We start from the raw sequence: 13,821 nt of genomic DNA on the forward strand, positions 1-13,821 counted from the left end.
CTGGTGCCTTCCCCAGCACACGAGTTATGGTGACACACACCTGTGATCCCCACTTGGGAAGTAGAGGCAGGATGATCATCAAGACTCTGTCAATGTCACCCCTCAAAACACAGACCCTCTCCTCATAAAACAAATCCAACTACCACCACCAACAACAAAAATGAAAACCCAACACTAAGCTAACCCTCCCCTCCCCATTTCCTCAGCCACTAAATTATAAAACTTGCTTGAACATATCTTGTTCTTTTCAGAGCCCCACAAAAATTAATATTTTGTATTTAGCTAAATGTATTTTTGATCAACAGGAGGAAGATATGTATCATAAATCAAAAATATTAATTTTACTAGTCCCCAAAATTGACTAGTGTATAGAACTCACCTACCCAGGCTTGAAATAGAATTGCTCTGGAAAAGTCACTGTGACAAGTGAACAGCATGGTGAGGTGTCGTTTCTAACAGAAAAGGCAGTTCTACTCAAGGAACGGTTAGAAATACACCCCCCACACTAAAGTTGAGAGGTTTAAAAAACAAAACCAGGCAAGAGCTGGCGCAGGTGCAGGCGCAGGTGCAGGCGCAGCACAGCCCGCTGCAGTCAGCAGGGTAGTGGACGACTGCTGCAGCTGTGCTCATTGGAGGATGCAAAACACTGCAGAGTCAAACTAGAAAATAAAGGTTTATTACTAAAATAAGCTCTAAGGCTAGGGATGGAGAGTGGGAACAACACAGAAATTGGTTGAGATTTATGTACTAGCATCAACTTTTTCTCACCAAAACCTCAAGAAATTAACTTTATAAGAAATGTCTATGCTAAAATACTTTTTCAGGGACTCCACCTAAGTAGAATGAAAATCCCTTAGAACTGTTTCAATGTATTACAGGAGACGGTGCCCAGAGAGAAACAAATGAAAGGCATCCATTCTGTCACCAAGTCCCACTGCAGGTCCCAAGTGCCTTAGGTACAGAGTACACAAATGACACAAACTTATACCTAAACAGACAGTAAGTATAGAAATATTTTAGCAGACTTCTTTAATTATTTATGTAGAATCTTTTAAAGTACAAAATTTGTTCCTTAAAAGTATATTTTCAATACAATTTTCAAACATTTTAAAATACCCATACATACCTCCAGGTACTGGTAAAATACTGAAAAGAGTGGCCATGTTCTCCCAAGCAGCAGCGCTAACATAGACTTAGCAGTATCAATATCAAGGCTTCTCTGATCCTTATCCTACAATATTCGTGAAAACAAAACAAAACAAACAAACAAACAAAAAAACGTAAGTATGCCCATAAAATGAAAGCACTTAGGATCTGAAGGGGAAGCTGTACCCACCCTTGCAAAATCAAAGGCATATCTGTAGATATTCTTAAATGATGAGATGTCATTCAGTTGTGAGCGCAGAAAATCAAACCTGCTCTGTAACTTTTCTGTGCAGTCACACCTTAAAGACAGAGGCCAGAAAAAGTATTCTAAGACCAAGTACAAAAAGAAACATTCTTTAAGTCTAGCATTTTCAGTTGGACAATTTAAAAGAACAGACATATTTTAAATTACCAATGCAATAGTAAAGCATAGAAAATTTGACAATCAGAGTATACTGTAGTAACTTCAAGAAAAATAAACATCTCAATCAAAAATTCCAAATAAATCACAAACATGTCTTGGTGTGAAGATCAGAATGCCTGCATAGTGGGCTCCTGATCCCATTTTAAATCCAAGAAGGGGCTCTTTTCCAAGTGCTGAGCCAATGATAATCAAGTCATTACCACATTTTTTAAAATTTATTTATATATTATGTATACAATATTCTGTCTGTGTGTATGTCTGCAGGCCAGAAGAGGGCACCAGACCTCATTACAGATGGTTGTGATCCACCATGTGGTTGCTGGGAATTGAACTAAGAATCTTTGGAAGAGCAGGCAATGCTCTTAACCACTGAGCCATCTCTCCAGCCCCATTAACACACTTTTTTAGAATGATTTTAGGCATCAGCTTGGTGAAAAAGATAAGCCACAAATAGTGTTAAAAGTTTAGGGCACGAGCAGGGCAGTGGTGGTGCATGCCTTTAATCCCAGCACTCGGATCTCTGTGAGTTCAAAGCCAGTCTGGTCTATAACAGTTACTATCAGGACAGTGAGGGCTGTTAGAGAGAGAAAAACCCTGTCTCGAAAACTCAAACCAAAAACAAAATAAAACAAACAAAAAGTTCAGTATACTGGAAAGAAAATTAATGTATTAACTGACCTAATCACAAATCCGGATCCCCAGAGTTTTGGTAAACAAAATTGAGACCAATTATCAAAGCACCCAACTTAAGGTGCAAATACAAAGCTACAAACAAGTTGCCTTTATTATTTCTAAAGATGAAGTAATCAGAACACCTCAATCAATGAAACACTCCAAAGTCTCGCTGGCTTTCTGATGCTGTTAAGCTCCACTACCAGGATCTCTGGCCACCACCCATATCCTTACTGCACTCTAGGCATTTTATTTTCCATTCTCAAAAGTCAGCTATGCGTCAGCACACCTTATTTTCTCTACTGGAAAGGATGAGAAGAGAACTCAAGGCCTAACTCAAACTTGCCATCTGTATGAAACCACCTGATTCCCCTTGATTAAACAGGGTATATCTACTGCAACTATAGTATTCCATTCAAACTGAATTTGAGAACTCATGATGCAACAGACACTTGGTATTCTAAAATTTAACCAAGATTTTCTGTATCTTAAGTCAGCAACGTGAGGGTTTATGTGGGATGGGTTATAGTTCCATTAAGCAGAAAAGATTTTGGTACAACACTATTGTTAAACTTTTAGTACCTTTTTTTGTTTTTGTTTTTTGAGACAAAGTTTTTCTGTGTAACAGTACAGGCTGTCCTGTAACTCACAGAGATCCGCCTGACTCTGCCTCCCAAGTGCTGGGATTAAAGACGTGTGCCACCACTACCCAGAATAACCTTCAGTATTTATAAAAAGACGTCTTGTTACCTGTGTGACACACTGATGAGACCTTTTTAAAAACATTCCTTGCTAGCTTTGATAGCAATCTTATAGCATCAGAAAATTAACTAAGGATTATTTAAAAAACTACTTTGCGAAAACTTACTAAATAATGAAATTAGTATTTGTCCAAACTAGATAAAAGACTTGTAACTACTCAACATCCAAAATGTCTGTTTCTTTTTAACTTATTTTTACCATTTAATTTTTCTGATCATTCTATTACTTAACATAAAATCTTACTTAAGAAGACATTAATTATAAGAATGGAAGATGAGAGTATGCATTATATACACGTATGACACTGTCAAAGAACAATTTCAAGTAATAAAACAATCTGATACTGATTAAAATTATGTATATTTTTAGCCTACACTACTATCATTTAGTTTTTTTACTCTTCTTTTCTTTTCCAATATAGCCTGAATTTCAGTCATTTAATATAGCATGAGAGATCACCACAGATTTTTCTTTTTTGTGCAATTTCTATCTATGTGACCACAAATTTTGTTAAGGATTTACTGCTTCTATTGTGCAATTCTGAGTGATAACTTTTTTAAAAAGATTTATTTATTTATTATGTATACAACATTCTACCTCCATGTATGCCCACACACCAGAAGAGGGCACCAGATCTCATTACAGATGGTTGTGAGCCACCATGTGGTTGCTGGCAATTGAACTCAGGACCTCTGGAAGAGTAGCCAGTGCTCTTAACCACTGAGCCATCTCTCCAGCCCCAAGTGATAACTTTTGCAAGATGTGTTTCAGGAGTGGTAGGGACAAACTTCTTAAAATAGAAAAGAGGACCCAGAGAAAACGAACACTGATAAAATCTTCCGGTGGCTACAGGAGGGGCAGTAACCAAAACGAGGTAAGAGAACATTGAGTTCTGAAACTTAGAGAAAATGTACTAACAGTTCCAGCCAACACTGAGGAGTGTGTTTCTCTGACTTCTGCTAAGTATAACTTACTGACACATGGACCACATAATACCTAAGAAGATTCTGAATGAAAGCGGGTGTGGTGGCACACACGTATGCAATCCCAACATTTGAGAAGCTGAGGAAAGAATTGTATGTTCAAGGCCAGTATAGCCTTGTTGTAGCAAGATCTTAAATTCAGAAAGGGAAAAACTTGGAAGAATGACATATAGTGGTAAGCCCACTCAGTTTCTTTTTGCCTCAGTTATCCTTGCCGCAGATGACAGCAAGTTTTCAACTGAGGGACCCTGCCTGTAGAATACAGAGTAATTGAGGATGACACATTGGACTCCACAGTGACAAGCACATACATGTATGTGCAACTACACACATGTGCCCACACAAATATACATGCCACACACAGAGAGACACTAGAAAAGCAGAAGAAAAACAAAAAATCCAACGACTCCTAATGATGTTCTGCTATACACATCCATCGCCTTATTCAACCATTATCAGATAAGTTTCCTTCTGCAGCAGACGGGAATAGAGACCCACAGCCAAATGTTTTGTGCGGGGGGGGGGGGCAGGAAAGGATGAGGACACAGGAGAACAGGCCCTCCATGTGAACTCAGAGACTGAAGCAGCACGAGCATCCTGCTGGGGTCAGCACCAGGTCCTCTGCACACACACCACAGCTACCAGTCCAGCACTTCCATGGGCTCCTCAACAGGTGGGTCTGATCCTATGCCCTCTCCTGGGGCCGTTTCATTTTCATGTTAGCGTGTCAAACTCAATATGATGGTTTTTGTTTTATCTTATTTTATTTTGTTAACAGCAAAAAATTTTCTTTGGGGGGCGGGGAAGAGCTGGAGGTATAGCTCAGATGATCTAGTACTTGCCCAGCAAATGCCCCAGGTTCAAGAAGACTAGAAAGAAGTAACCTGAGAAGGCAGAGGCTCTAACTGTGAACACTATTCCAATCAAGTATCACCAAACATAGTGCTCCAACTCCTGGCAAGGGCAGCAGAGACTGAATTAGTGTCCTAACGTATCCATGTTCAGCAGAACACAGTTAAGGCAGATTCCCTCAAATCCTACAGTACCACAGAAACTACACAAGAGCAGGAACTTGTTCTCCCTCTGGGGAGTAATAAGCAGCCAAACTTCCTGTCTAGGGGTGCTGTTAAGTTTCCTTGATGATGAGTTAAGGCCTTAACCATCACTCAGTAGTAACAAGGACACAACCCCAGTAGGGTCAGTGACAATATGTGGAATAGTAACAAGGCATGCCTACCACTTCCTGACCAAGTGTCAGGATGCTCGGTTGGGCCTAAACTCTACTCCTGCTCTAGAATAATACATCCCCTGTTGAGTGTAAAACGTTAGCTTTAATTTCTCCTTGCATCTGCCAGTAAACAGCAGACCCTTATTGCTGGAATGGTGGCACAGTACACTAGTTAAAAAACAGAAGGATTGAATAAGATCTAGGGTCCCTGGCATAATATCCAGGTTGTCCAACTTTCAACAGAAAGATTACTTACCACAACAAGGCAGATTTCAAACAAAATGTTTAGACATATCTCGCATTTTAAAGCACCTATCATAAAAATGCTTCAAAGATTATGACAAACTTATTAAAACAAGTAACAGAAAACTGCAAAAAAAAAGGAAGGGAAGAAATCTACAAAAGAAAAGTGCAATGAAGAACAAAGTGGAAATGTTTGCACTATAAATTATGTCCTCACATTTCAAAAACATGTTCTAAACAGAGCAATTAAAAGATAAACATAGTCTGGGATCATAACCAAAGTAACAAAAACCATAATCCAACTAGATACACTGTTTTTGAAAGAAATTTCAAAAAACAATAGAAGTATGCTAAAAGCAAAGGACTGGGGTGGGGGGAAGGATGAATATGAGCAAAGCACAATATATATTATAAAAATATCATAGTGAGGCTCATTATTTTATGATTAATTTAAAAATTTGATTTTAAGAATGACAACAGATTTGAAAACGACCTATCATAGGAAACAGTCAAAAGAAAGCAATAGTGACTGTATTTGTATCAACTAATGGGACCTCAAAGCAAAGAAAATGATCAGAATAGAGAGGGAATTGTATAATGGCAAAAGGTCAACCCATCAAGACATAGCAATCCTCAACAATCCAGTATCTACCAAACAACAAAGCTGTAATCTACACGAAGACAAGCGACAGGCTCTGACCTGTGTTAGCCGCACAGCACCTAGAGCGGCATGCACAGCAAAAAGGCCCAATCACTGATCTGTCATCAGTTCCTATCTAATGTGATTCCTACTCTACTCAGGTCTTACAGAATGCCTTGTTATTAATATGCACGACACGTTATTAGCCAGCTCTTAGGGGACCAGGAATATGATATAGGTATTCTCACAAAAGAAGCCAAATAGATGCCAGATATATAAATCCTGACACAGTGATCCCTCTCATCATTTCTGGCCTTGGGTTATTTTCTGTAATTTATAGATGAATTATAGTATGCCTTTTCAAAATGAGCTTTTAAATTTTATAGAGTTCTTAACCATTTTCCAAGGAAATTACTTCTTTACATCTAGTCTGTCACTGCCATAAATGGGATCAATTTTTTTAAGTCTAACTTGGCCAAGTCTACTTCCTTAAAATATGTTTCATGTAAAAATAAGAAAAATCTATTCTGACTACTCATTAGAAATTACTCTCTCAGTAGCTCACGTCAAACAGTACAAAGTTACTAAGTGAAACAGTAAGCTCTGGTGGAAGTTATAAATACATTCAACCTCTACCATGGGAACATGTAAAAGAAACATGTCTCATATCACATATTACTATAATGATGTCTGGGAGCCTTTAGAATCTCCACAGTAACAGCTAACGTGTTCACCAGGTACCCCTTACTTACTTATATTTACTCCCTTCTCTGTCAGGACTTAAATCAGGGCCTTATCTTTTACGGGCTTGTAACTTCAAAATGCTTTCCACATCTTTTTAGAATACGACCTATATTCTCACCCAAAAATGCAGACTTTTAAGGAAGACCTGTTATTCAATAAGGCAAAAAATTAAAATTAAACAAGATTCCTAATATTCAAAGTTATTCATTTGTTAAGGAACAAAGTTTAATTTAATAGCATACAACAGGGCCTGCAACCGGAGGGGAGTCCTACTTTCCTGGATAGTACCATAGGAGACTCTAAAGGTGTGTTATATAAAGCATGACCACTAATCTAAGTCACAAGATAGGTGGCATATTTAATTATAAGAAACTTAAAGTTTCTGTCTGAAGGGAATTTAGCACAAAAGAACACATCAAACATAATCATAGAACACACAATGACCAAGCAGTCACTTTGGAGGCAAGAATCCATAGGAACACACCAACATTACTTACAGTGCCTTCAAACATTCTATATGGGTCACGGTTCCATAAGGGGCAATTATATAAATAAAATGTGTGTATATGAGGCAAATCATAAAAATTTGGCAACAGTCAAAATTTTCTAAGTACACAATCATCAAAAATTAGTTAAAAGATTAAGAGATGAGGTTTTTCTGGTGGTGTTTGCCCATGTTGAAACTCATGCTACTTTACTGTAGCCTTGGTTGTGAACACACAACCCACACACATTTCACTGTATGAATTAGTCATACAAAAGCCAGCAAACGCTGTCTCAAATACCTTGGTTTAGATTCCAAGAATACTCTGTTACAAACAACAGCTTCTTCATTATACATGCAAAGTTTCCTCCCTTCTAGAAACTTGAATTATATTATAGAGAATTATATTATTAGTTATATAATTAAATTTATAGAGAACCAATTTAATATTTTCCTGCCATCACTTTTCAGCATGTATAAAATGAGGCTATCTTAGAACCTTCGTTTGGCGATGGATGGATGGAGAAAAGAGACAGAGACCCACATTGGGAGCACTGGACTGAACTCTCAAGGTCCAGTTGAAGAGCAGAAGGAGGGAGAATATGAGCAAGGAAGTCAGGACCACGAGGGGTTGGCCTACCCACTGAGGCAGTGTGCCTGAGCTAATGGGAGCTCACAAACTCCAGCTGGACTGGGACTGAAGGAGCATGAGATCAAAGTGGACCCTATGAATGTGGCTGACAACTGGGGCAGACTGAGAAGCCAATGATAATGGCACTGGGATTTGTCTCTACTGCATGTACTGGCTTTTTGGGATCCTGTTCTATTTGGATACATACCTTCCTAAGCCTGGATGTAGGGGGGAGGGCCTTGGACTTCCCACAGGGCAGGGTACCTTGCCCTCTCTCAGGATTGGAGGGGAAGGAGGGAGAATGTGGGGGGGAGTGGGAGGGAAGTGGGAGGAGGGGAGGAAGTGGAAATTTTGATTGCTGTTTGGTTTGATTTGATTTGGTCTGGTTTTTTGGAGACAGAATTTTTCTGTGTAGTCTTAGCTGTCCTGGAACTCAAATTCTTAGAGATCTGTCTGCCTCTCAAGTGCTGGGAATAAAGATGTGTGCCACCATTGGGGGAAAAAAAGGATATCTTTATATTCTATAGCGCTACATTAATGTTTTGTTTTGAAAAATGCTGTTTGAGTTATTGACTTAAATTTTGGTTTGGAATAAGGACATAATTTCTAAAATTTTCCAAAATAGCCCTAAATTAATCATTTTGTGCCATGGTATGCATCTTTTCTACTCTCAACACTGACAATTATAAATATTGCTCAATTCTGAACTTTATATAGAGTTTTAACAGTCCATCATGAATAGCAAGAGATTATGTTTCAAGTAACATCAAAGTAAAACCTTACAAAGTTTTGAGTTCATGGCACAATGTAAGATTCCCAGAGAACATAGTGTTTTGAATGAATACACAATGGGTTTCAATTGAACAGAAAGATTTGGGCAAAAAAGACTGCATTTAAGTCTTTTAAACAAGAGGAATGTTCATTTATGTAGCAGATCTAAGAGAGGCTCTCTTCCTAATGTGTAAATCCCAATGAGTATGCTGTGGCATGCTAACATATAACAGATCTTCTCTACAATACATTTACCAACTAGATAAATACTGTCTACTTCTCTAGGTATTAGAATGCAGAGGAAGGCATTTGGAAATTGTCAGACTGACTGGAAAGAGCAAAGAAGAATGTTAATGGCAACCCGTAGTTGGCCTCAACTCCTTACTTAACACATCACTGCATCTACACCCTGCTCAGCCTACGAAAAAACAAGAAAATGTTACCCATTCCTCCCTTTCTTAGGCTTAAATTAGCCGGGCACAGTGGCACACACACCAGTAATCCCAGCATTTGAGAGGCAGAGGCAGGCAGATCTATGTGAATTCAAGGCCAGTCTAGTATACCAAGCAAGTTCCAGGATGGCCAGGGCTTTTATACAGAGAAACCCTGTCTTGAAAAACAGAAACAACAACAAAAAAAGATTAAGTCAAATAAGCCCTTTCCCTTTTAATCTTCAAAGTCCAAGTCTCAAAATGAAGCCCAGAAAAGTGTGTAATGTGGCCCTTTCTGGAAGGAAATTTACTAGTATACTGCTATAATTGTTACTGTCACCATTATTACCACTGTTACCTTTATGGTTACCACCACTGGCCCTCATTATAATGATCAAGTACAATACCTTTGAAAGTTTGTAATCAGTTTTCTCCACCAGCGTGGTGTCTAAGCTGTATATCAACATCAAACTTTTAGCTAGCAGATGTGGGAGAAGTTCTCCACCCAGTGTAACAGGCCAAAGGAAAAACTTACAGGTATCCTCAGAACTATGATCTTTAGATTGAGAAAATATAAAAGGTCACCCACATCCCAACAATATGAGAAACTGTGTGGGTAAAGTAAAGGACATCTTAAAAAGGACAAGGTTCAGCTTCCATCAATTCTCAAGACCCTAAAACACCATGAACACTCACTTAAACACAACTGCAAAACTCTTGTGTGATTCCTGAGCTCAAAATCTGATTGTTTTCCAATATCTTTAGATTCCCTCATGTTAGAAAAAGTACCAAATAAGGTAATACTATTATTTCACATAGCTGGAATTTTAAACTCACCCTTATGATTCTAAAAATCAGATTACTTTTTTATAAAACCTACATTCAACTATTTGTAAGTCTGTGCTTGATACATTACTTTATATAAATGGAAAGTCATCTATAGAACATCTATAAGGACAGTATCTAGCCAAGTATTTAGAACAAAAAGTATCCAAAAAGCATTACACAACATAATTGATTATGATTATTTCAGTTCAATATTCTTGACCTGCATATATGTTGTAACCACTGGATTGTTCTTTAGTTGCATTCTACTCAAGAGTCCTATAAATTCAAAAGTAAGTTGACACAATTCAATTGACAATTATCTGGATCTGAAGACCATGAAAATCTTAAGTAAAATTCTAAGACAACATCATCTCCTCACAGGAAATATGATGTGGGAGTTCCCTGTGTGTGCTGTGATTACCATTAGTGAATAAAGAAACTGCCTTGGCCTGTTGATAGGGCAGAACTTAGGCAGGCAGAGAGGACTGGACTGAATGCTGGGAGAAAGAAGAGCGGAGTCAGAGAGACGCCATGGAGCCACCAGAGTCAGATATGCCGAATCTTTGCTGGTAAGTCACTGCCACGTGGCAATATACAGATTAATAGAAATAGGTTAAATTAATATAAGAGTTAGCCAATAAGAAGCTAGAGTTAATGGGCCAAGGAGTGTTTTAATTAATATAGTTTCTGTGTGATTATTTTGGTTCTGGGAAGAAGGGATGAACAAGCTGCTCTCCTTCAACAGAAATAGAGACTAAAAAGTTTTATATTTATTAGGTTAAATCAAATACATTAATACCTATCCATTTTTATAATAAGGTAGGTCAATTTGCATCTTCTATCTTAAATTTCAAGCCACAAACTATCTCCTCACTACAAGTTTATCATAAGATTAAAGAAGCAACAATACCCACCCCATTCACCAGACCCTGCAAGCTACAAGCCCTCCCCGAACTGCCTCAGCTTCTCTATCCAGCCAGCAGGAGAGTTTCCTGCAGGTAGGCTGCCCTAATACCCACACCCACCCACTGGACCCTGCAAACTACAAGCCCTACCCTGCCCCCAAACTCGCCTATCCTCCTGCAACCTCCGTGGAACTCTGAAACAGGGCTTGCGATGATACAGAGATGACCAAGAGGTGAGTGACCAGCCACCTGGCAGGACATCCCACTCTCTAAGCCCTCCACAGTGGGGCAGAAACCAGGGCCTCTTCCCCACCGGCCTCAGCTTATCTAGCCAGCCAGCAGGAGAGATTTTGGCAGAGAGGACCAACAGAGGAACTCCAAAGCAACTGGACCAAGGGAGCGAACCTGGAGAGCAGACCAAGAGAGCAGGCTAAGACAGACCTCAGTGTGTCCCTGACACACAGACATTGACAGTACAGAGCAGACCTCAAGAACAATTCCCAAAGACTCAGATAGCCACGCAAAGACACTATTAGCTTCAATTGAAGGAAGAGATGGGTAGGCCTCAATGCAAGAATTCATCCAACAAAATAAAAAGCAACATAGTAACACCAGAACCCAGCAACAAGAAGACTTGATCATCCTAACCCAGAAGAAAACTATTTTAAACATAACTTCATGAAGATTATGGAGACCTTTAAAGAAGAAATGAAAAATTCCCTTAAAAAATGAAGGAAAAGACAAACAAAAAAATTGGTAGAAATTAATAATTCCCTCAAAGAAACCTAAGAAAAACAATCAAACAGGTGAAGCAAACAATTCAAGACTTGAAGAATGAAATAGAGGTAATAAAGAAAACATAAACAAAGGAAATTCTGAATATGTAAAATCTGGGTAAACAAACAGAAACTACAGAGGCAAGGATAACCAACACAATACAAGAGATGGAAGAAAGAATCTCAGGTGTTAAAGATACTATAGAGGAAACAGATTAATTGGTCAAAGAAAACATTAAATCCAACAAATTCTCAACACAAAACATCCAGGAAATCTGGGACACCAAGAAAAGACAAAACCAAAGAATAATAGGGGTAGAAGGAGGAGATGCTCAAAGATGCAGAAAATATATTCAATAAGACCACAGAAGAAAACTTTCCACCTAAAAAAAGATACCCCCCTGAAGGTACAGGAAGCTTACAAACACCAAATAGAGTGGATCAAAAAAACAAACAAACAAAAAACCCAAACAAACAAAAAAAACAAACCAAAAAACCCCACCCTTCCCCTTGCCATATAATAATCAAAACATAAAACATACAGAATAAAGAAAGAACATTAAGAGCTGCAAAGGAAAAAGATCAAGTAATATATAAATGTAGACCTAACAGAATTATGCCCAACTTCGCAACAATCACCATCGATGGAGAAAACAAGATATTCCATGACAAAACCAGATTTAAACATTACATATTCATAAACCCAGCCCTACAGAAGTACTAGAAGGAATACCCCAACCCAAGGAAGCTAACTGTACTCACAAAAAAACAGGCAAAAGATAACCTCGACCAGCAAAATCCAAAGAATGGAAACACAAAACCACTACCACTCGAAAATAACAGGAATTAACAACCACTGGTCATTAATATTTCTTAATATCAATGGACTCAATTCACCTATAAAAAGACACAGGCTAAGAGAATGGATACGAAAACAAGATCCAGCCTTCTGTATACAAGAAACATATCTCAACCTCAAAGACAGACACTACCTCAGAGTAAAGGGTTGGGAAAAGGTTTTCCAGGCAAACAGACCTAAGAAACAAGTGGGTGTAGCTATCCAAATATCTAACAAAATAAATTTCAAACTAAAATCAGTCAGAAGAGATGGAGAAGGATACTTTATACTCATAACAGGAACTTCAAGATGAAGTCTCAATCCTGAACATCTATGCCCCTAATACAAGAGCACCCACATATGTAAAAGAAACACAACTAAAGCTCACATCAAAACCCACACACTAATAGTAGGAGACTTCAACACTCCACTCTCGCCAATGGACAGATCAACCACACAGAAACTTAATGGGGAAAGAAGAGAACTAACAGATATTATGACTCAAATGGACTTAACAGAAATCTATAGAACATTCCACCCAAACACAAAAGAATATACCTTCTCAGTACCTCATGGAACCTTCTCTAAAACTGATCACATGCTCAGTTACAAAGCAAACCTCCACAGATACAAAAAAAAAAAAAAAGAGTAATCCCCTGTATCTTATCAGATCATCATGGTTTAAAGTTAGAATTTAACAACACTACTCTCAGAAAGCCTGCAAACTCAAGAAAATTGAATAGTGAACTACTGAACAATCCCTAGGTCAAGGAGGAAATGAAGAAAGAAATTAAAGACTTCCTAGAATTCAACAAAAATGAAGGCACAACCTACCTAAACCTATGAGTAGCCATGAGGGCCGGCTTGTTGGGGTTTCTGTCCCGCTCAGTACCTCACAACCAGCAATTCCCAAAGAAAATCAATCACACAGAGATCTCCATAAGTTATAAAGCTGATTGGCCCTTTAGGTCAGGCTACTTATTAGTTCTTATGACACATATTACCCCATTATCCTTATCTACGTTAAGAGTTGTCGTCACAGCTCTACAGTGTTTCAAGGTCCCTGCCAGCAAGCAAGTTGCAGCATTCTGCTCACAGACCACACTCAGTCGAACTGCCTGCCTAAAAGAGTCAGAGATTGCCCTGGCAGGATGGCCCAGAAAGCCGGCATTTTAAAACAGCGCAGCTTTTTTCCTGCTACGGCTGAAAACTGAAAAGCATGCATTCAGCTTTTCATCAACACCATTTAAGTGTTTCGTGGCAGGACCTCTTAATGAGCTTCAGGGTTTTGCAGCTAAAGCTGAGTCAGGAAGCC

The 13,821-nt window shown here is 38.6% G+C and overlaps 1 protein-coding gene across 3 annotated transcripts in view; it reads right to left on the reverse strand.

The window, feature by feature from the left end:
• Positions 1-13,821, reverse strand: part of Dcun1d5 (defective in cullin neddylation 1 domain containing 5) — a 30,138-nt gene that overhangs the window by 2,232 nt on the left and 14,085 nt on the right. For all 3 annotated transcript variants that reach the window (XM_048429221.3, XM_048429222.3, XM_087905880.1), the window contains exons 5-6: positions 1,337-1,445; positions 1,127-1,231 (exon numbers count right to left, since the gene is read on the reverse strand). In XM_048429221.3, the coding sequence (XP_048285178.1) occupies positions 1,127-1,231; positions 1,337-1,445 (214 nt within the window). The remainder of the gene's footprint in view (positions 1-1,126; positions 1,232-1,336; positions 1,446-13,821) is intronic.

Source organism: Myodes glareolus, chromosome 4, assembly GCF_982192425.1.
Source record: "Myodes glareolus chromosome 4, mMyoGla1.1, whole genome shotgun sequence".
Classification (NCBI taxonomy): domain Eukaryota; kingdom Metazoa; phylum Chordata; class Mammalia; order Rodentia; family Cricetidae; genus Myodes; species Myodes glareolus.